Source organism: Neocloeon triangulifer, unplaced genomic scaffold (genome assembly GCF_031216515.1).
Source record: "Neocloeon triangulifer isolate White Clay Creek 2 clone unplaced genomic scaffold, ASM3121651v1 ptg000001l, whole genome shotgun sequence".
NCBI classification, from domain to species: domain Eukaryota; kingdom Metazoa; phylum Arthropoda; class Insecta; order Ephemeroptera; family Baetidae; genus Neocloeon; species Neocloeon triangulifer.
This window is the reverse complement of record NW_026775544.1, coordinates 7,572,191-7,592,284: the sequence shown is the minus strand read 5'-3', so window position 1 is coordinate 7,592,284 and position 20,094 is coordinate 7,572,191. Positions and strand designations below refer to the sequence as shown.

Sequence of the window (20,094 nt, the reverse complement as noted above, 5' to 3'; positions counted from 1 at the left end):
TTTTTTTAACAAGATCTGTATCAATTTGGCAAATGTGAGCACTTTCTTTCCACTAAAAACTTCCTATGCTCAACAAAAACTATAAATAAAAAAAATTTGAGCATAATGAGTATTTTACAAATAAAAAGAAAACGATTGCCTGCATGAATATATTATAGTTTCCAATTATATTTATGGACGACTCATATCAAATAGAATTTTCTTCTGATATATCTAGTTAAATCAATGCATTGTTTGATTATTGCCTATGGTTGTACTCTGGAGTTAAATCTGGTTTTGATTAAATGTGCGGAAAAAGGTAAAGCAAGCCCCTCATTTCTCTTTGCCATAATTTTCGCTGCATTTATCTTTACGGACTGTGCAATTTTGAGCCAAATTGATTGGGTCATTTTTTAGCAGTAGACGCTCCTTATAAAAACTTGCAATCTTCAGTAGTAGTAGTAGTAACCTTAAATTTCATTTTATTTGATATTTAACTTTGAGTTTAAAAAAAATAATCGTGTTCTCCAATCTAAAAAATTTCACTTTTTGGCAGAACAAATAGTGAATGAAAGCGGTTTTGGCTTTGTGATGTTTATTCGTTTGCACAGAGAGCACTGATTAGCGAAAAACACCTACTAACCAAGTGGACCGTCTCGAAGGTAAAAACCGACCTATATACAAAAGAGGCGAGCAGACGCAGAGAGCAAGCGAATGTGTCGAGAAAATGTAAAGGAGAGCAAAAAGTGAGTCAGGTGAGGAAGCGCATCGGCAGGTGAGGTAGCGATCAAGCAGCCAAAGGAAGCTGCGGAGTCAAGGTGAGAAACTGGGCGGCGGACGACCTTCTCGCGGCTGCCGCGGCGGCTGCGCCTTGGCGCTCAGGAGGGACCCGCGCGGTGGTTCGGTGGAGACGGGTGGAGATCTCGCAGACGTAGATTTCAGAGTGTGCGATGCGGCCGGCGTGAAAGCATGCTGTCGACGGCGGGCAGCGCGATCGTGGACTCGTTCAAGCCCGAGTCGGCCGTCCAGGTGGTGGGTGAGGCCGGCTTGGCGGCTGTCGCCGCGCTGGGCCCCATCTCCGAGGGCTCCGTTGGGCCCCGCCACCTGGTGCGCTGGCTCTGTCAGCAGGCCGACCTTTGGCTCCTGCTCTACCAAGTGATCGTCCGCGTGCAGGAACCCATCGAGCGTAGCGCCGAACACGTTGAGCAACTGCTGCTCCAGCTGGGGCCCCTGGAGGCCGACGAGCCCCCCGAGGAGCCGCTCAACTGCGAGACCCTGCCCCCAGAACGGCCTCAGCAGCAGCGCTTCGTTTTTCCGTGGTGGACGCAATCGGCTTCAGCAGGTTGGTTCTTTACTTCCCTGTCTATCTATCAGGAAATTTTTACTCGTATATACGCAGAGCTTGTTAAGAAAATTGTAGACTTACAGCGCGCTGGTTATATGTATAGGAACAAGTTTTTCTTGATCTTTCGCACACACGTTGTTTGAGGTAGGCTGACACTTTGGCACACGCAATCTCCGCAGTGAAGATGCTCGTTTTGCTTTATAAGAAAAGAGTCGTTGTTTACTTCCTGCTTTATTTAAATTAGCAATCAGTCTCTGAAGTATAGTAATAGAATAAACTTAAATTTATTCAAATGCATGCAAAAAAATAATAATAAAAATGTTTAAATAAACGGTGTCGCAAAAAGGCGTAACGTGGAACTTGCGAAACACTAAATCATTAAATTTAGCTTGTCATTCTATCTGTATTATATTTTCAGCTAATTACTAATTAGAACCGGGCAAAAATTATAATTTCTTCAAATTCCCAGTATTGGTTGCTTGTGTATAACAGGTTGCATAGCCAAATCTTTAAGGTCGTAGAAATGCAGAACCAATTTTTAACGACTTCAAATAATTTGTAAAAAGCAGTAATTTTATCAAAACAGAAAAACATAGATTTATAAGAAATTATTAAAAAATTTGAAAGATTTTATTATTCAGAACTGTTAACAGTTTAAATAAAAAAAAAATATATATATATTTTTATTAGTTATTTTTCTGATGCCATTGTTAAGTAAAATCAATTTGTTACGTTGTAGAAATTTTAAATTACTGCTAAGTATGAGCATTACAATTATGCAATTTAGTTAAAAGACCACTTATAACAATGACAGCTTATCACAGCATTATCCACCTATCAAATAAGCTTAAAAAAATCTCAAAAGCAGGCCAGTTTATTATGTATGTACCTCCAATTTTACATAATATATTTATTTATTTTATTCTCGGTCGTAATAATTGTAAATAATGCACTTTTAACGATGCACAAAAAGTGAAGTTTTCATTTGACGTCGACTCTTGAACTTACTTGGCGGCGAAAAGTGCGTCTATATACGTCAGATCAAAAGAGCACTTGAGACAACATAGAATTCAGCAGTTGTCTTTTGCGTCAGATAAAAATCGCCCTCCCAGCCCAGCATGGGACAGGAAAACTTATCCCGCCTCTGACCCGTCGCGGGACACATTATTTTAATATTCTCTTTTCCTCGCTCTTTTGCCTGGCAAGTCGAGTGGTGACCTTGCTTTTTAATTCGCATATAATTTTCACGTGTTTGACTCTTGGCGCATATGGAATATTAATGTTGTAGCTGGCTGTAGCCTTCGCAGAAAGTCACATTCCCAACACGCTGCGATTCCTCATTCAAATTTTTATATTATGCATACACGCACATTTACGTTACCAAAAGCTAATTAATTCGGAAAATTAATTTTTATAAGTCTCTCATCATTATTTCATTTTTTAAATATTATTCTTTACCATTACCAAAAAATTTTTTGTACCTCATAATATTTTAATACCATATTAATTAGAATTAATTTATTTTGCAAAAGAAAACTCAAAATTATGATGCCATGCTTTTTACGTAACATATAAAAAATTAAATTCCTTATAGTCGATCGCCATGATATATTTAATTACAAGAAGTTCGATATTTTTGAAAGGACTATTTTTTCGTCAGAGGGCACCGCGATCACCAAGTTTGAAATAATTCGGAGGTTTATTGAGCTGCGAACTTGACACTTAACTTTGCATAAATCTTTTGAGTCTTTACAACCAAGCCATTCGATTCCAGTACAGAGGTTATTATCATGATTTTCATGACATAATGCACCGTAAATGCTGACACCTGTCAAACGCATTTTCTTATAATATATATTAATCTTTGGCTCAGCTGTGCAAAGAGCAAAAAGCGCTTTTCACTATTAAATGCACACAAGTGCGCGGCACTGCTCCAAGGACGTTCTTGTTCAAACAGCCGCGGAGCGTTTATTGCAATTGCAAATGAGAGTTAATGAGAAATAATGCGTCGAATGCGGTGAGCAATGTTTATGCTTCTTGCAGGTCAAGTCATCGGCCGCGTTTACTCTTATTCAGCACTGCCACTGCATTACTTCAAATGGCGAGCAAAGTCATTATGCAATTGAAGACTGGGGGTATAGAGCGTGCAGCATTTCTTTCTACTTTTTTTCAAAGCAATGCAAAACGTGAGGCAATAATTTAATCCGACAGTTAGGCTTTTGTTGACAATTTCAACACGTAGAAGCTTGAAATTTGTTGTATCATACGATTGCAGTAAAAATAATAACAATTATTGCTAATTATACAGAGATGATTAATTTAATAAAGTGGATTTGAGCAATCCATAAGTTTTATACCGCTATTTTACGAAACCATGAGTGGAAGTTTCTTGGTATAAGCACAATTTTTTTTTCTTGTCCTTCTTCTGAGAGTTTCTTCTTCAAAATTACTTGATTTTATCTCTATATTTATTAAACAAATTGAAGTTTAAGCTCCAGAATTTGAAGCTACCTTTATACTTCATGGCTGAACATTGCGTATACAATTATTTGTAACAAATCATATACGTTTAAAATACGTGTTTTAAGACTGCATTCTAAGCATCCATTATAAAAATGGCTTCAAAACAAATGATTGAAAATTTTAAAAAAACAAAAAAAAAAAAAACTCGAACGTTTTTTGCACTCACTATATTATGATGTTTACGTTGCAGCTTAACTGGATTATTAGTTGTCATCTACTGAATTAAACTGCTATAATTTTCTGTTGTGCTCGGAGGTCTATGGAAAAACGAGTGGCCCTTAGCCAAAAACTAACGAGATTCAACGTTGTTTTTTTTAAAGCAAAAGAATAAAATAAAATGCTGCCCAAGGTTAACAACCTCATCTTATGCATACATGACTTAAGTTTTATTGGGCCGTCAGTCGCAGTCATCACGCTTGGAGAGAAGTTAAATTTTAAATTTAAGCTTGGTTTTAAAATGTGAGGGGTTCAAATTGTAATATTAGTTATTTATAATTTCATTTGGCCGGAAAAGATTAAAATGATGGTATAATATGTTGTTTGCTGTAAATTATATTTTCTTTTCCGTTCATTTTCGAGTCTCATAAAATCTCTTCAATCTTAAACTTTACATCTGCTTCATATTTCCTAAACCATATCGATTGCGTTACAAAACAAACAAAACATTTTACAATTAGAAGCAAAGTTAAAAAATAGTTATACATTTCTGCTGGTTTGGCGAATTTTGTGAAATGATAATAATGATATTATTTCGATTATTTCATTAGCGCAATTTTTCAATTAAAACTTGGTTCACAATTAAATAAAAAATAAGCGCAAAAATAATTTTAATTTCAAAAATCTCAAATTAACATTTCTATAGCAAAGTCGATTGTGGGTTCACCGTGGCGCCCAAGTCTCTTTTCAATTTTGGGCGTTTCAGGCGTTTCAGCAGACATCTGTTAGTTCCCATTTTCTCTTTTTCAAATTTCAAATTGTTTGTATTAACTGAGTGTGAATGAGAAGAATAAATATTAATACATAATAATTAAGGCCTTTTTGTGCCAATTGCAAAAATTAATATTTTTGACCATTATGACTGATTATGACCGCTATATATATGATTACTTTTCATGATTTATATTTCTTATCACATCTAAATTTAATGCTAAAAGAGGCATAGAGAGGTTTTCCAAAATATATAATAAATAAATCAACTTTGCTGCAATGTGGAGTTATTTCTTTTTTTTACGCATTTTTACGCATTTATTTCGCGCTCACTCTAGCCGCTGACTGGGCGATTTGCTGATTGGCCCGGCCCCCGCCACAGTCTCGCCGTCTGCGCACCGCAGCAAAATAATTAATAAATAAGAAACATGGCGGCCATGATGGAGTCCAGTTAGGCAGTCTGTCCGAATTTCGCACATTTCCAGCTGAAATGAACAATCTCTACTCGAAAATGTCTGCGAAACCGGTGGTGAAGCGCTGTCTGCAGGACCCCCTGTCTGTTTCGCAGACGAATGCTTGGGTTAACGGTGAGTTCAGACCAGCCAAATCGAAGAAGGTCACCAAGGCCCAGAATCGCGAGAGAAATCGCAGCCTGGTTCCTCTCCTAGTGCCGTTGTCAACTGGAAAATAATATTTTTTATTGTCACCATTACCCCCGTGCATAATGTATTTTTTCATACATACTTATATATCTGAATTTAACTTTCCATTTCCCTAATTATATGGGTATAAATATATGTAGTTTTAGTTTCACGATTTTTTATTTAAATTTATCTTCATTAATTTTTTTTTTTTTTTTAGTTTTTATGTATTCTAATAATGTTTTTCACAATTACATTTTTAGCCGAAAGCATCGAAAGTGGTTCAGCGAGCGGCGGAATCTCTCAACGCGAAAGCAACATTCTGGTGACCCAGCCGGCCAGTCTGCCCAATTCGCCGCTGGCGTCGCCAAATTCCTTGACGACGACCTTTAACCTGTCACCACCTGTGTCGCCGCCACCCCCTTCACACTCCACAGATGACCCCAACTGGCAGGCATGCAAGCCGTCTGTGCGAGAGCGAAATGCTGCCATGTTCAACAATGAGTTGATGGCAGACATACACTTTTTAGTCGGATCTCCTGGTAAATGGAAAATTTTAAAGTAAATCAATTCAATGCTAAATTTGAAAATTTCCAGTTCAAAGCATTCCTGCGCACAAATATGTGCTTGCCACGGGAAGCTCGGTCTTCTATGCCATGTTCTTCGGCGGCTTGGCTGAGGAGCGGCCGGAAATCGAGGTGCCCGACGTGGAGCCTCTGGCCTTCCTCGCCATGTTGCGTTACTTGTACTGCGACGAGATCCAGCTGGAGGCAGACACAGTGCTGGCCACCCTGTACGTGGCCAAAAAGTACATGGTGCCCCATTTGGCCAAGGCATGTGTCAGCTACCTGGAAACGAGTCTCACGGCAAAAAACGCGTGTCTGCTGCTCAGCCAGTCTCGCTTGTTTGAGGAGCCTGAGCTGATGCAGCGTTGTTGGGAGGTCATTGATGCCCAGGTAACTTCAATGAGTGAAATCTTATTTGAAAAAATTTATTTTTTGTGCTTAGGCTGAGATGGCTCTTTGCTCGGAAGGATTTGTCGATATCGACTTAAACACACTGGAGTCAGTTTTGTCTCGGGAGACACTGAACTGCAAGGAGACGGCCTTGTTTGATGCGGCCATCAACTGGGCTCGAGCCGAGTGCTTCAGAAGGGAACTGGAACCAACTCCTCACAATGTAAGATGTGCCCTTGGAAAGGCCCTCTTCCTTGTGCGCATTCCCACTATGGCGTTGGACGAGTTTGCCAATGGAGCAGCTCAGCAGGGTGTTCTGACGCTGAAAGAGACCATCGACATTTTCCTTCATTTTACGGCTGACAGCAAACCGCTTCTTTCGTATCCAACTAAACCTAGAACTGGACTGAAGCCTCAGGTTGAACTTTTTATATTTACTTTATTAAATTTGTGCTCCTTGTGGCTAAAATCTAGTAAAGCCCTATTTGATGTCACAAACATTTTAATAAATTTTAAATTCAACTAATAATTTCTTTATGTTTCAGGTGTGCCATCGCTTCCAATCATGTGCTTATCGCAACAACCAATGGCGTTACCGTGGCCGCTGCGACAGTATTCAGTTCAGTGTGGACAAGCGCATCTTTGTGGTGGGCTTTGGTCTTTATGGCTCATCGAACGGTGCTGCCGATTATAACGTCAAAATTGAACTAAAGAGACTCGGCCGCATTCTTGCTGAAAATGAGACGCAGTTTTTCTCTGATGGCTCCAGCAACACCTTCCACGTATATTTCAAGCATCCCATTCAAATTGAGCCAGAGGCGTTCTACATGGCTTCCGCAGTTCTAGACGGCCAAGAGCTCAGCTACTTTGGGCAAGAGGGTATGAGTGAGGTCAGTGTAGGCTCGGTGACCTTTCAGTTCCAATGCTCGTCAGAAAGCACCAATGGCACTGGTGTTCAAGGCGGACAAATCCCAGAACTTATATTTTATGGACCGCAGTCAGTGGCCAGTGATGAGCACTAGTGGTTGAATTTTGGGGATATTTAAATTTTTTGGATTAAAGCTTGCAGCTAGTATTCTCTTTAGGCAATATTTATCGAGAATGCCATTCTCAAAACAAGGGTCTTATGTTTTTGGCTCTGCAACTTTGAGAATGCCTTCAAAATATAGTGAAATCCAAGAAATCTTCAGCCTGATCCTAAACTATTTTGTGTGTAAATATATCAAGAATGAATAATACAAAAAATTCAAATTGGAGCTTTTTCATGATATTATTATGTGGCAAAATATGATATTCTATTCTACATTGCTGGTAAAACTGCTTGTATTATATTGGCGGCCAATTAAGTTACTTTATATTGCCATGCAACGCCGCCTTAACACCAATCAAAATCTGGAACCTTTAGTTCGACCACAGCCGATGAGTATTCCACGCAGTAATTTTTGGATTTGTGATAATATTTTTAATACTTCTTTTTAGTTAACATTTCCCAGTGACAAATTTATGTCAATAGTCCTGATGTTATTAATTTATAACCATAAAATCACAGACTTAAAATTGACGGATAACTATGTTAAAAATCATATATTGTGTAGATAGTAGTGAGGTAAAAAGTCATGTAATTTTTGTTAAATAAAACTGACGCAATCGCTTAGTGTAGAATGAATGTTGTATTTATTTTCTATTTATGTCTTGTCACATCGGATGATCATCATCTTATACAAAGCCTTACGAATGTACCGTATAAATAGAGTTGTGCCCAGATTTTTGCAAATTTACATACCTCACTCTGTGCGGGCAACATAGTGAAGCTTTGTCTCCACTTTTCTTTAAGAAAATAGATGCCACATTACTGTGTTTGCTTGTTTACTGGTAAGCAATAATTTATAAATCTACACATTTCATAATCACAACAACAGCAATTTTCCTTATAATATTTGCAATGCATGTAAGACATTCAAGTAGAGTGCGCATACGGCTTAAGACCAAATTTACATTGATAACAATTACATCACAAGAAAAAAAAAATAGATAAATCAGTAAGACTTCATGAGTTTTGGAGTAAAATTAAGAGTTTGCCTAAACAAAAATTGCAGGTTGTCATCGTACACAGGCAATAGCAAGCAAGCACACCATCAGTCTTTCCTTTAGTGTTGTGATGAGGCTCTTTGAACAAAAGTTGCAAATGAAATGAGTTAAGTGTTTATATAATAAATTTGACCAATTATTTTGTATGTGAGGTAGAAATTGCGCTTAGAGGAAAATCATCACAATGGATTAAGCAGCAATTACAATTCTTGCAGCAGCTTTGGAGACCAAAAGATGCAAGCAAAATATTAAAGAGTTAACATATTTGATCTCCTGCACTGCAAAAACAACTATGATTAATAAAAATTATCCACATTTAATTCTGTGTTGTTTTACAAACAATAAAATTAGAATTACATTTCAAATATTAGTGGTGGAAATCTCTAACAAGGTACAAGTGGGGTGAAAAATTGTTTGATTTTATAAATTTTTATCTGGCCCTTCGCTTTTACAATATAAGATTTCGTCTACTCAATCTTTTTTCATAATATGCAATCAATATTTTAAGAAATTCTTGTGTTATTAAGCGCTCCATTTTCAATAGATTCCAGGTTATACACTCGTGCAAATTTGGAAAAATATTGTTCTTTTAACTTTGATAATTGTGTTTCAAATATTCAAGGTAATGAAATGGAATTTTTGGAACAAAATGGGCAAAAAGTATACAGCATTGGCAAAAATCAAAAGATTACTGGCACAAGTTACATATCAAGTAGATAAAACAAACATAAGGCGCCCAAAGAAACAGAGCAAACAAGAATGAGAATATCCATTCATGCAAACAACAATCACAGACTGGTTGAAAAATAAATATAGCATTCACCAAAAATACTCTAGCGAATGTGGCATGTGACACAAAGTCTAGTGTTTGGAGTGATGCAATCGTCATGGCAGTAAGCACCACATTTCTGGCACACAATCATCGCTTTCAAATTGCACACACAGGACTGCGCTCCCGGAGGGACCCCAGGATGTCCTTTCCGCCCAAGCAATTGCTGTGGGGCCTTCTCCTGATTTGATGTGTCGACACTTGCTGGCCGACCACAGTGAGGAAGACCAACAGTTGCTGGAGGCACAGGTGGGGCGCTAGAGGCCCGAGGAGGTGCTGGCAATGCCGGCCGTTGCACCAAAATGTACTGGGTGCCCCCTGCAGTAGATGCATTCTTGTCCACTACTTGTAGGGGTGGCAAAGGTAGAGGTCGTGGCGCTCCGTTGGCCGAATTTCTTCGGCCGGCCACAGCAGCAGCAACCTGGTTGGGAGGCAACACTGCCATTGTGACAGGCACGCCCTGAGGAGAAAAGACCTGCCGAAGTACTATGGAAGTCATACGGTTTGCATTTTGAGGAGGAACTGGCAGCTTGGCAGGTTTCGGTGGCAGACGTGGTCGCTGAGGAGCCTGGTTTGCTCGAGAGGGTATTGTGGCCTGCTTGTTGACCAAGGAGGGAGGTAATTTGAGTTGGCCTTGCAGCTGCTCGCGATTGGGACTGTTTTGAATCACCGCCTGACAGATCTGGTAAGACCTTTCCAAGTTGACAGCACCTGGTGGAGTTGCTTTGCTGTTCGACCGAGAACCACGTCCACCCTAGATAGAAATTTGTAAATTTTATTATTCAAGTCAATTATTTTAAAAAGAAAAAAGGTGGAAAACCCTGAATAAATTAACAAAAATGGATTCAGTAAAAGCTTCGATCAAATTATTTTCACACTGATAGATAAAAACAGTAACATTTCTTCACTGGCAGTCATAAAAGATTTTTTTGACAGTTTTTTAATCTTATAAAATGGGTAAACAGTAAGTACAAGAAATTTTTGAAAGGCAGGTGCTTGACTGAAATGGCTTTCAATCTGCTTCAAACTTTACAATGCGTTTAGTCCCAGAACCTCTTTAAATCCAACCAAACAACCCGTAGAACTGACGTGCAATTCACAATAAAAATTCTTTTGAACAAGATATGCTTGCATTTATGTTAGCTCTTAATTAACTTTCTATTTCATACGAATTCAGATTTATCTTCCGAGAGAGCTAAGCTAAGTGCGAAATTTAATAACCATCAAATTCACGAGTCTTCAAAAGCATAAATCCAAATAGAAAAATCATGACCCCCTCATGCATTATTGGCAACCTTTTTACTGACGGTAGCCGCACTGACAATATCCGTTACCTCGGAAGAAACTTTGGACAGTGTAGAGCAGTATCGCAGAGCAAACCAATCACACAAGTTGAGCTACCGTTTGTTTTCGTTTGTGACAATACCTGGGGCTTTGTTTTGACAGGGACTTTAACACTGGAACCCACCAAGGCTGCTGAATTGTTGCCGTTGTTGGCACCACTCATAATGGGTCCAGGTGAAGTAGAGGTTGGCTGTTTAATTGCCGTTGTCGTAACATTTGGTATGAGGTTTGCAGGAATAGATGGACGAACAGCTGCCACACAATTCACAAGCTGTGGCTGTACGGTCGAGATTACCTGAGCCCTCATGTTAGGTCCTAGCAATGGCTGCATCACTGGTAGTGTGTGTTGTGATAGCGGAAGAGGAATTGGGGTCATGATTGGGGCAGCTGATACTTGTTGCTGCATTGGAGAACTGGAGTATATGGGTTGGGATGGTGCAAGGGGTGTGGGAATGGGAGGCATCTGCAAGGGTTCAGAGCAGTATGCTGGTGGTATCAGGGCAGAGGGTATAGATACCGACGGAACCATGGGTGAAGTTGTTGTGACAACTTGAGGTGAAAAGTTCACTGAAATTACACAATTTTAGTGGTACTGTAAAAGTTTCACTTTCTGCCACATACTGTCAAGCTCAAGCTTCGAATGATCCGGCAAGACATCAGTTTTTTGAGGCACATACATGTTTAGCTGTGTATCCTCCTTGTCAGACTGGAGATTTTGCTGCATGTTTGAGACGTTTGCGTTGCTATTCGTAAACATAGGCCACTCAACTGATGACATTCCAACATTATTAACACCGTCCGACATGATTATGGACGACTGATTCAGCTCCATGTCTTTTACAATCTGGCCAACAACCAGCTCCATCTCGCCAGCCAATGCCGCCACGTTATCAACACGATCATTGCCATTTCCAACCTACAATTTTTATTTAAATCTTCTTACATATTTTTTTTATATTTCTTACATTTGATTCAGAGGGTGTGCCCAAAAGATTGGCTGAGTTTTGATCCATTGACCAAAACTGAGCTTGCAATAGTAGATCCGATTCGGCTTGCTGAAGAAGTTCGGTATGAACATCATTATTAGCTAAGCTTTTGACTACTCCCTCTTCCTCAGCCTTGAGCACATCCTCTATCACTTGGTCGTGATCAGCATCATTGTCTGAAAATTAAATATGATTTGCAAAAGAAAATTATACTCCCAGATTCCAACGTTAAAACTAACCATGTGAGATCTGTTGGGCTATTTCAAACAAATTTGATGAGTCAACAGTGCTTTGAGGATGATTCTGTTCCAAAGGCACCACAATTGAACTGATTGGTGTTTCGATCACAGTATCTTCAACCACTTCTTCCACCACATTTACACGGAGTTCTGCGATTGGCTCGTCCTCACATGCATCCTCTTGCTTTGGAGGATCACAGTCGCCAGGAATTTCAAATTCTGAAGGAGATTTTTCTTTAGCTTCTGGCTGCATTTCTGCAATTGGCGGCTCAGCAGACTGTGAAGCAAAGTTTTCCAAGTCTCTCTGTGCTTCGAGACTTATTTCTCCATTCTTCAAATCATCAATATTTTCCAAATCTTCATTTTCCATCTCTGCTGGAGAACAAGACTGTTGAACTAACTCTTGAGCTGGAATTATTAAGAAAAACATCTCCATTAAATGATTCAAAATTAAATCAATGCCTATTTTTGTAAAGAAAAAATAATTAGCCTTATTGAGAAACTATATAAGAATTAATTTTGATGCAATAAACGCCTACCATTTGCAAAATCTGCCTCTAAAGAATCATTCAGTTTTGCCTTCTTTGTAATGCTCCCTGCGTCTTCAGCTGGACGTTTTTGAGGAAGCGATGGCTCTTCTGGAGGAGGCGTTAAAGCAGGCACTGGGGGCGACTCAACAGGTGACTGTGTAATCACCACTGGAGAAATGCAAGGACTGGTCTTTTGTTCAGGTAATATGGACACTGGAGGCGTGAGAGAGGCTGGCAGACAGTTGAATTTGTTTGAAGATGAAGTACTTGGAAGTGTGCACAAAAGACCTTCTTCTAACGGCTCTCCCACTCTCTCACCCCAAATGGCTTCAAAGTGTTTACTCTGAAATGAAAGAAAATTTAATCTTTGGTCGTTTTAAATGCTACCCATCTAATAAGAAAGTGCACAAAGGTATAATTTCATAAAGAGGGGTAAATTAAATACTATCAACAATCTAATTACCTTCCACGGATCGAGTCCTTTCCTTCTCTTCTCAGACTCAAATTTAAGCTTTTGTTGGCTTTCAGAGCTGAATTTGCCTTCAGCTAATCTTCTTCTCCATTCAAGACAAGCCTTTGCAAAAAACTCATTGCTGAGACCAGTAAAGTCCTTCCTGCAAACATTAGAACATGAGCTCAGGCAAATTACAAATATTTGACGTTTTACTTAAAACCGCTGAATGAAGAAGGGCGGTCCACTTCCGGAAGTAATTGTAGCAGCTTTTGTTGATATAATAATGGAAGCTGGGACAGTGTCTCTTGAGTCAACAGTTTGGACAGATTCAGCACAGCAAATATCGAATCTGGTGTCTCTAGGTCTACGAGGCCCTCCTTGGTCTGCTCCAACTGTGCGGCTGCCGAGAGTTTTCTTGCCGACTTCTTGCGGTGCTTCAGGTTGAAACCTGGAATTGATGCCAAAACTTCCTGCATGGTTGAAGCTTTTGGAATAGCTGGAGGAGGCACAGGTGATGAGCATCCTAAAGAGGAGGTTTTCACCACTAGCCTCGGGATCGGAGCAATCGAGTTTCCTGATGCAAATGTGGTGTTTTTCCTTCGTCGCTTGGCTTGCTGACGCAAGGCATGTTTGATCACCTATATTATAATGTCACATTATTCAGTATTTTCAAAAGAATTAATTTTAGAAGAAATAGTGGCACCAATAAGTACCTTTTTACTGTGATTTTGAGAAAATAAGTGTCTTGAGCTGAGATCTTTTGGGGCAAGATCATTGTTGTTGTTGGCAGCTGCTGAAGCTGCATTGGCTCTCACAAGAGCAGCTGCCATTCTGCAGCTCCTCCGAACAGGGCGGACCTCGGGAACTGCCACTGATTGTTGTGGCTGTTCCTCTTCCAATGGGACAGGTGGCCCTGAAGTATATGAGATGACGTATTCTGTAAAAACGCACTCGTAAGCTTAGATCGTCTAAAACAAGTAACACAAATTTATGCATAATTCATACTCCTTTTCAAAAATTTCCTAAACAGTGTTATCTTCATTTTCCTGAAATGATTTCTCTTTGAAATTTTCCTGAGCACACGTCATTTATTTTGAATTTTACCCTAGCAGTTTTCGTGCGTCAAAAGTAATGCTTATCACTCACCAGCATTTTCTTGCGACTCTGATGTTGGTGGCACATCCTGTGGAGGGCACGCGTCAATGGTGTCGTTACTGCTAACAGACTGCGCGTCGCCGACTTCCATCACGCTAGGAGCAGCATCCCTTGCGTCCTCTTTAATTAAAAAAAATATCCATTAACATTTATGCAAAGGACAATTGCGGTACACTCACATTAGGGTTGCAAGAGTGCCTCAAAATTGCACTGTGCAGAAAAAGCAACGACCAATCGGACCAATACGTTGTTGCTATCGACTCCAACTGCAGAAAATGTTTCCGCAAAGTGGGCCGAACTCGGCAAGCTTTCCACGGAAAATTTCTACAACACTATTAAGTGCTTTTTCTTATAACCAAGGTCATCAAGGACGATAAAATAATGTGAAAAAAGTCTCCAATGTACTTTGATTTCTGGAAAACTCACTAACAAAAACAAACTTGAATTTTCGCCATGTTTGGCTTCTGCACATTTATGCCAACATGATAAGTTTTCATTAATTAATGTCGCAGGAGAAATGATAATACACTTTAAAAGTTTAAGCCCAAAATGAATTGAATAATCTAGAATTTTGAGGCTTCTAATAGTGTCATTAACTTTTTCACTTATTTGAATAGTTAATTAAAAACGTTTAATTGTAACGTAGTAATTTTTTAAATTTTTTATTAAACAAATTTATTACGTTGGCAGCAACCTTAACGCCATCCGCCTTCGCCATTTATTTCGATTTTCGATTCGCAACTTCACAAGTCCAGTCGAGCCGACGAAAGTGGAGCTTGTTTTCAATTCCGCAAGTTGAATTTTCTGCCTCCAACAGCATAAACGGCTTGATAAGAACCATGGCTTGCGAAGATGATGTCGTAAAAATTCAAAAGAAGCTGAACAAAATCGTCTCTGGGGAAAAATCGGTAATTTTTATGTTAAAAACGCGCATAAACAGGCGGCGCGAAATCATGCATGCATGTTTTCAACTCAAAAGGCCGCTGTATCAAATTATAGCTTGCGAATAAGTAAACGCAAGGCTCCGATCTCTTTCTTGACGTGGCCAAGTGCACGTTTATGTAATTTACTCTACAATGCTAGCTACAAAATAAGTAAAGCTTACAATATTGTTTGCCGAGAAGCTTTAGCGAAGGGCTTTAATTTTTTAATCTTCACTGATCTTCACATTTAAAATAAATAATAGCTACATAAATTAATTTAAAGTTTTCAAAAATGTAGTATCCTGTAGAATACATTGTTTATTTTATATATTTAAACCAAAACGTATTTTCCACAGGATCATCCTTTGGAGCTCCTCAAAGCCCTGCAAAAACTGCCAGTTACATTGGACATCTTAACACGAACGAGAATAGGAATGACGGTAAACGCTTTGAGGAAAAACAGCTCAGACGATGATGTTATAAGCCTCGCCAAATCCCTGATTAAAAGCTGGAAGAAGTTCCTCACTAGTATTATATATTTATTGAACAACCTTCTCGGAATTAATATTTCAATATTTTAGATTCGCCTTCAGGAAAGGACAAGGAAATGAGTGGAGGTGGTTCAGCCAAAAAACCAGAGAAATTGGAAAGCAAACCAGCTAAGCCCCCCATTAAGGAAGAGAAAAAGGAGAAGGCACCTGTTCAGACGACATTCCCACAAGTGTCTGCCACCACAGATTCCGTCCGGCTCAAGTGTAGGGAAATGCTGGCCACTGCTATCAAAGGAACTGGCGGTAAGAATAATAATAAATGATTTGATAATAATTTTTCATTAATTAGTCACTTTTTAAAAAATCAGAATACCCAGAAGGCTGTCAGTCAGCAGAGAGCCTTGGTGAAGAACTTGAGGAGGCTATTTATGCGGATATCAAGAATACCGACATGCGTTACAAGAACAGAGTTCGCAGTCGCGTGCAAAACCTAAAGGACGTAAAGAACCCCGAGCTGAGGACAAATTTTATTTGTGGTGCAATTCCAGCCCAAAAGCTAGCAATCATGACTGCTGAGGTGCGAAAATGTTTTTGATTAAGTAACTATTTCTAATAATTTTATTTCAGGAGATGGCCAGCAATGAGATGAAGTTTTTGAGGGATAGGTTCAAAAAAGAGGCTATCAATGATGCCCAGCTAGCTCAGGTGGAAGGTACAAAGACTGACTTGCTCAAGTGTGGAAAATGCGGAAAGAGAAACTGCACATACAATCAGGTCTGTTGCAATTTTGTTTTGTAAAGCAAATCTAATAAACGTCTCTTTCAATAGATGCAAACAAGAAGTGCTGATGAGCCGATGACCACTTTTGTCCTGTGTAATGAATGCGGCAACAGGTGGAAGTTCTGCTAAGGTAAAATTTCCCAAGTTTCATTTCGAGACCATTATTTTCCCAAGTTTTTTAGTTGTTTTTGTTTTGTTTTATGAAGAAACAAAATTTTCAAGCTTAATTTTAAGTATTGAATTAAATTATCCCCCCTCCCCTGCCGCCATTGTGTAAAAAGGACCAAAAGTGAAACTAATCTCCAGTTATTAAAATATTGATCGTTTGGTCATTACCAAAACTTAGAAACACGACAAATAAGAATTTACAATTAATTTTTTTTTCCACTTTGGGAAATTGAATTATTCCCTGCTTTTATAAAACTCATCTATGTACTGTAGGATGTTGTTTCTTTATTATTAAGTGACATTAAAATCATGATGTTTTAATCAGAGAAAAGTAATTGTAAAAATTGTGTTGTTTTATTGAAACAACAATAAAATTTCAATCTTCTGCTGACAATGTTGATTTATAAATTAACGAAGTTTCCTTTAAATTGGTTACGGCTAGAGGTAATGGTTTCATTAGGCCTGGAAACAAAACTCATTAACTTTTGAGGGAATTAAAGCAGTTACTAAATATTCACCTGAACCTTGAGGGGTGCAGCTTTTTGGGCAACCCAGAAAGTGCCACCATCTCTGGCAGTGGTCACGCTGAAAAAAACAAAGCCAAATAGGTAGAGAAAGCCAAATTGTTTTTTTCTCTTTCTTACGTGAAGATGACATTTTCGGAGAGCTCAGGGGGAGCTTCCCAGGCAACAGTGACCTTGGTTTTAGCCTGAGAGTTCTCGTGTGTTGCTCCGGTCTACAATTTTTAAATTAATTATGAAAGCCATATTAATTAAAAATAAACCTACAGCGACGCCGTTTCCGCAGTTTACAAGTTTGACTCCATCGGCAGGGTCAAATTTACCAACAGCGGTGTCACCAACTCTAGCCTGAATGAAAAATCCCTTAAAGCTGTCTCCTTCCTTAGCACTCAAAGTGACTGTGGACAAAATATTACATATTTTAACATTAAAAGTGTTAATAATTGAATAATTGAAAAGGTCTTACCATAGACCTTGCCTTTGGGCTTGACAGTGTTTCTGTTGATGTCAATAGCGAACGGAGAAGCACTAGTTTGAGGTGGGGTGTGGTGCTGGGGCACCATGTCCCCGCAGGCGCCCTCGGGAGCGCCACCTCCATAACCTGCGGCCAACGCCACAAGGCCAGTGAAAAGGGCAACAGCAAACACCTTCATCTGGAAAATTAAACAAAAATATTTCAATTGCTTATTTTAATTTAAGATTTTAAGTTAATTTAATCCAAGACACAAGCCAATACATTGGAGTATTGCTGATAATATCATTTAAATGTATTACTCTCCATTGTAAAATGTTATATTAAGAAAAAAAACTAATTGCCCCTCACGTTGATTTCTAAATAATTATATTACTGTGCAATGATTTTCATTGCATGAAGAATTTTATATTATATTAATATAATTTCTCGCTTGAAAGGGCCTTTTCAGAACCATTCAGCCGTGACTGTTTGAATGTGTTTTGTGTTTCAATATCTTTCAATCTTAAGACTGCCGTCGAGAATTGCTAATTATGCAATTACAAGCGCGTGAATATAATTACAAAAGGTCATTTATTTACACGGAGCCAGCAGAGAAATGGAAAGTGTGTTGTTTGCATCTATGGCTCAATGAACAAAAAGTCTGCCTGGCTGTCTCCGTAGACTGTCTGTCTATTGATACATCAAAAGTGTCACTTCTTGCGTCTGTTCATGTTATAAAATATCAGAATTCGCCATTAAGAAGATGATATCCTTGGCCCCTATTCAAAGAAACAACTGCCTTGCAAACTGGTTCTGGCGCTTTTTTTGTTGCCATGCTGACAAATTTTGCTCTTTTTTAATAGTCTTGATGATTTGGGTGGAATTCAACTTTCACACATGTTAAAATTTTCCCACTTAGTTTTTGAATTTTCATTGAACAGCTAATTTTATCATGATATGAATATGTACTGAACTAAAACTAAATGTTCAGAACTTCTGCAAATATTCAATTTTTGACATTAAACTTTTTTAACACATTTCAAAACAACTGGCGCGGCCGTTAAATATATAGCTTTCAAACCTTTATCTCATATTATGTGAACCAACAGCTTACATAAGAGTGTCTTTCAACGTGAGAATTTTGAAAACAATGCGCAATAAGCAAAAAACTCATGCAGCGCACCTGAATGCTTGGCTGCACGTCTTACATTTAAAGTGAGCAATTTTCTCAATTATTTCCACATTTTTGAGGGAAGGAAATAAAAAGAAAAGAAATTTCCTTTCCTAAAAGAGTGTTTTGAAATTTTTCATTTCGGGTAATTTTATATTTCACATAAATTTTAATTATTTTTAATGGCCATGAATCTAAGGCAAGAGGAGGTTATCCTTGCTCTTAAACATGCTATTTCGATCAATTTGGAGGCATTGTAAGATTTGAGTTTAAACACTTTCAATGTCGCTGTTTATGTTAATTTTGCGGCCTTTCACTTTGCTGACCAGATTCTCTCGGAATGAAAGAAGCGCCATCCTTGCTTCCTGTTTGCCTGTGGCAATTTGAAAGAGCAATGGCCTTAGATTTCCAGGAGGTCAAATAAATGGACATATGAAATGGAGACTCTCACCTTCAAAATCAAGAATAGATTCCGCGCTTAACATAGCGGTATTTATCGAGAGGTGCCTTTAATTTAAGCTTTTCTTAGCTTTGCCTATAAAAAGCATTTTGCAAGGATCAAAAGTTTCTCACTTTTATTCGCTTTTATTAATTAAAAAGTGTATTGCTCCTAAGTTTGTAAAATTAAAACACGAAAATAGAAACTTAAAATTGAATAATAAAATGTAGATTTGTTGCAATAATGTATTTTTGCCAACCTATTTTGGCAATTGTGATGAGAATTGTTTAAGCAGACCATTTTGCAATCAGAAGAATGAATCATAATATTATAAAAATCCGTAAAAATCGATGATAATAATAATAATAATGAAATAAAATAAATCACAATCAACCTTTCAAATGAGTTTTTAAATTGTTTTCTGGTTTTTGTGAAAGAGAGATTGAGGAGTGAATTTACTGCATTATTATATCTTATAAAAGTAATCCCTTACAACTCAAAAAATTTTCAAGTAAAGATTCTCACCTCCCAAACTAGGCGGTCAGCGCTCAGGGTTGTACTGAAAGATTTTTGCGGAGAACCTACAGTTTTATAACCTTCCAAGGTCTATAATTCTACGTGCTCCCTCTACCACAGTGGCAGGAGACACATTCGTCGCTGCTGGCTACTTTTTGTAGAAACCTGGTTCTCACTCCGCGCGCACTCTCCCGAACAACCTCCTGAAGTTGAAAACGACTTACAACAAGCCACGTTAAATATACTGCAGAGTGCAGGAAATTGAGGAAATAAATACCAGGTTTTGAATAGCAACAAATTAAAAATTCAATACAAAATATTAAATAAAATCTCATATTAATATTTTATTAAAGATATTATATTATAACAGCAAAGGAATATGAATTTTGCTTCATATTTGTGCACAATGACACTGCATAATATAGCTTATAACAAAGCATTATCTAATAAAGAAGTAATTAAAGTTCAAGTGATAAATTTCATTAGACCAATATTTATGCAATAAATACATAAAATACATGTATGACGTGATTCAATATATGAAAAAAAAATCCCTTGAGAGCGCTGGGCGCCCAAAAAATAATCAGTTTGGCGCGTCTGCTCTTGGTAAAACCCAAATTTAATAAATACGTCTC

General features: G+C 38.3%; 4 protein-coding genes across 8 annotated transcripts; 2 read left to right on the top strand and 2 right to left on the bottom strand.

Moving 5' to 3' along the window:
- The first annotated feature begins 884 nt into the window (after nt 1-884).
- On the top strand, nt 885-8,037 carry LOC132201153 (BTB/POZ domain-containing protein 6-B-like). 2 transcript variants are annotated; one of them, XM_059627099.1, is made up of 5 exons: nt 885-1,321; nt 5,679-5,957; nt 6,013-6,371; nt 6,424-6,789; nt 6,917-8,037. In XM_059627099.1, the coding sequence occupies exons 1-5, from the start codon at nt 949-951 to the stop codon at nt 7,391-7,393; spliced, it is 1,854 nt and encodes a 617-aa protein (XP_059483082.1). In that variant the 5' UTR covers nt 885-948; the 3' UTR covers nt 7,394-8,037. The 2 variants fall into 2 exon arrangements, with proteins under 2 accessions (XP_059483082.1, XP_059483089.1); XM_059627106.1 differs by lacking the exon at nt 885-1,321 and adding an exon at nt 3,974-5,361.
- On the bottom strand, nt 8,025-14,458 carry LOC132201139 (putative Polycomb group protein ASXL3). 2 transcript variants are annotated; one of them, XM_059627080.1, is made up of 11 exons: nt 14,176-14,458; nt 13,988-14,116; nt 13,555-13,778; nt 13,055-13,479; nt 12,851-13,001; nt 12,397-12,730; nt 11,858-12,265; nt 11,598-11,794; nt 11,254-11,548; nt 10,715-11,199; nt 8,025-10,042 (listed from the first exon to the last, which is right to left on the bottom strand). In XM_059627080.1, the coding sequence occupies exons 2-11, from the start codon at nt 14,085-14,087 to the stop codon at nt 9,293-9,295; spliced, it is 3,369 nt and encodes a 1,122-aa protein (XP_059483063.1). In that variant the 5' UTR covers nt 14,088-14,116; nt 14,176-14,458; the 3' UTR covers nt 8,025-9,292. The 2 variants fall into 2 exon arrangements, with proteins under 2 accessions (XP_059483063.1, XP_059483071.1); XM_059627088.1 differs by having other exon boundaries at nt 10,757-11,199.
- Nucleotides 14,459-14,715: 257 nt separating this feature from the next.
- LOC132197797 (transcription elongation factor S-II) lies at nt 14,716-16,752 on the top strand. The gene is made up of 6 exons (XM_059621353.1): nt 14,716-14,904; nt 15,276-15,447; nt 15,501-15,713; nt 15,779-15,987; nt 16,038-16,184; nt 16,239-16,752. Exons 1-6 carry the CDS (start codon nt 14,836-14,838, stop codon nt 16,317-16,319), a joined length of 891 nt encoding a protein of 296 aa, XP_059477336.1. The 5' UTR covers nt 14,716-14,835; the 3' UTR covers nt 16,320-16,752.
- On the bottom strand, nt 16,624-19,614 carry LOC132197814 (putative defense protein Hdd11-like). Of its 3 annotated transcripts, none has more exons than XM_059621386.1 (6): nt 19,469-19,614; nt 17,346-17,532; nt 17,147-17,277; nt 17,003-17,094; nt 16,877-16,943; nt 16,624-16,820 (listed from the first exon to the last, which is right to left on the bottom strand). In XM_059621386.1, the coding sequence occupies exons 2-6, from the start codon at nt 17,530-17,532 to the stop codon at nt 16,815-16,817; spliced, it is 483 nt and encodes a 160-aa protein (XP_059477369.1). In that variant the 5' UTR covers nt 19,469-19,614; the 3' UTR covers nt 16,624-16,814. The 3 variants fall into 3 exon arrangements, with proteins under 3 accessions (XP_059477369.1, XP_059477377.1, XP_059477360.1); XM_059621394.1 differs by lacking the exon at nt 19,469-19,614 and adding an exon at nt 19,437-19,458; XM_059621377.1 differs by lacking the exon at nt 19,469-19,614 and adding an exon at nt 17,933-17,986.
- Nucleotides 19,615-20,094: the final 480 nt, after the last annotated feature.

What these genes read in the sequence shown, in the direction of transcription:
- LOC132201139 (XM_059627080.1), bottom strand. Translation starts at nt 14,087, where the DNA reads ATGGAAGTCGGCGACGCGCAGTCTGTTAGCAGTAACGACACCATTGAC. An exon ending in GCACACCCTCTGAATCAAAT is followed by an intron (nt 11,549 to 11,597) that starts GTAAGAAATATA and finishes TAAAAATTGTAG; the next exon opens with GTTGGAAATGGCAATGATCG. An exon ending in CTGTCAAAACAAAGCCCCAG is followed by an intron (nt 10,043 to 10,714) that starts GTATTGTCACAA and finishes ATTTCTATCTAG; the next exon opens with GGTGGACGTGGTTCTCGGTC.
- LOC132197797 (XM_059621353.1), top strand. Translation starts at nt 14,836, where the DNA reads ATGGCTTGCGAAGATGATGTCGTAAAAATTCAAAAGAAGCTGAACAAA. An exon ending in CTGGAAGAAGTTCCTCACTA is followed by an intron (nt 15,448 to 15,500) that starts GTATTATATATT and finishes TCAATATTTTAG; the next exon opens with ATTCGCCTTCAGGAAAGGAC. An exon ending in TGCTATCAAAGGAACTGGCG is followed by an intron (nt 15,714 to 15,778) that starts GTAAGAATAATA and finishes TTAAAAAATCAG; the next exon opens with AATACCCAGAAGGCTGTCAG.
- LOC132201153 (XM_059627099.1), top strand. Translation starts at nt 949, where the DNA reads ATGCTGTCGACGGCGGGCAGCGCGATCGTGGACTCGTTCAAGCCCGAG. An exon ending in GGGAGGTCATTGATGCCCAG is followed by an intron (nt 6,372 to 6,423) that starts GTAACTTCAATG and finishes TTTTGTGCTTAG; the next exon opens with GCTGAGATGGCTCTTTGCTC. An exon ending in GAACTGGACTGAAGCCTCAG is followed by an intron (nt 6,790 to 6,916) that starts GTTGAACTTTTT and finishes TTTATGTTTCAG; the next exon opens with GTGTGCCATCGCTTCCAATC.
- LOC132197814 (XM_059621377.1), bottom strand. Translation starts at nt 17,971, where the DNA reads ATGCAAACAACACACTTTCCATTTCTCTGCTGGCTCCGT. An exon ending in CATTTCTCTGCTGGCTCCGT is followed by an intron (nt 17,533 to 17,932) that starts GTAAATAAATGA and finishes TTAATTTTCCAG; the next exon opens with ATGAAGGTGTTTGCTGTTGC. An exon ending in TCCGAAAATGTCATCTTCAC is followed by an intron (nt 16,944 to 17,002) that starts GTAAGAAAGAGA and finishes TGTTTTTTTCAG; the next exon opens with CGTGACCACTGCCAGAGATG.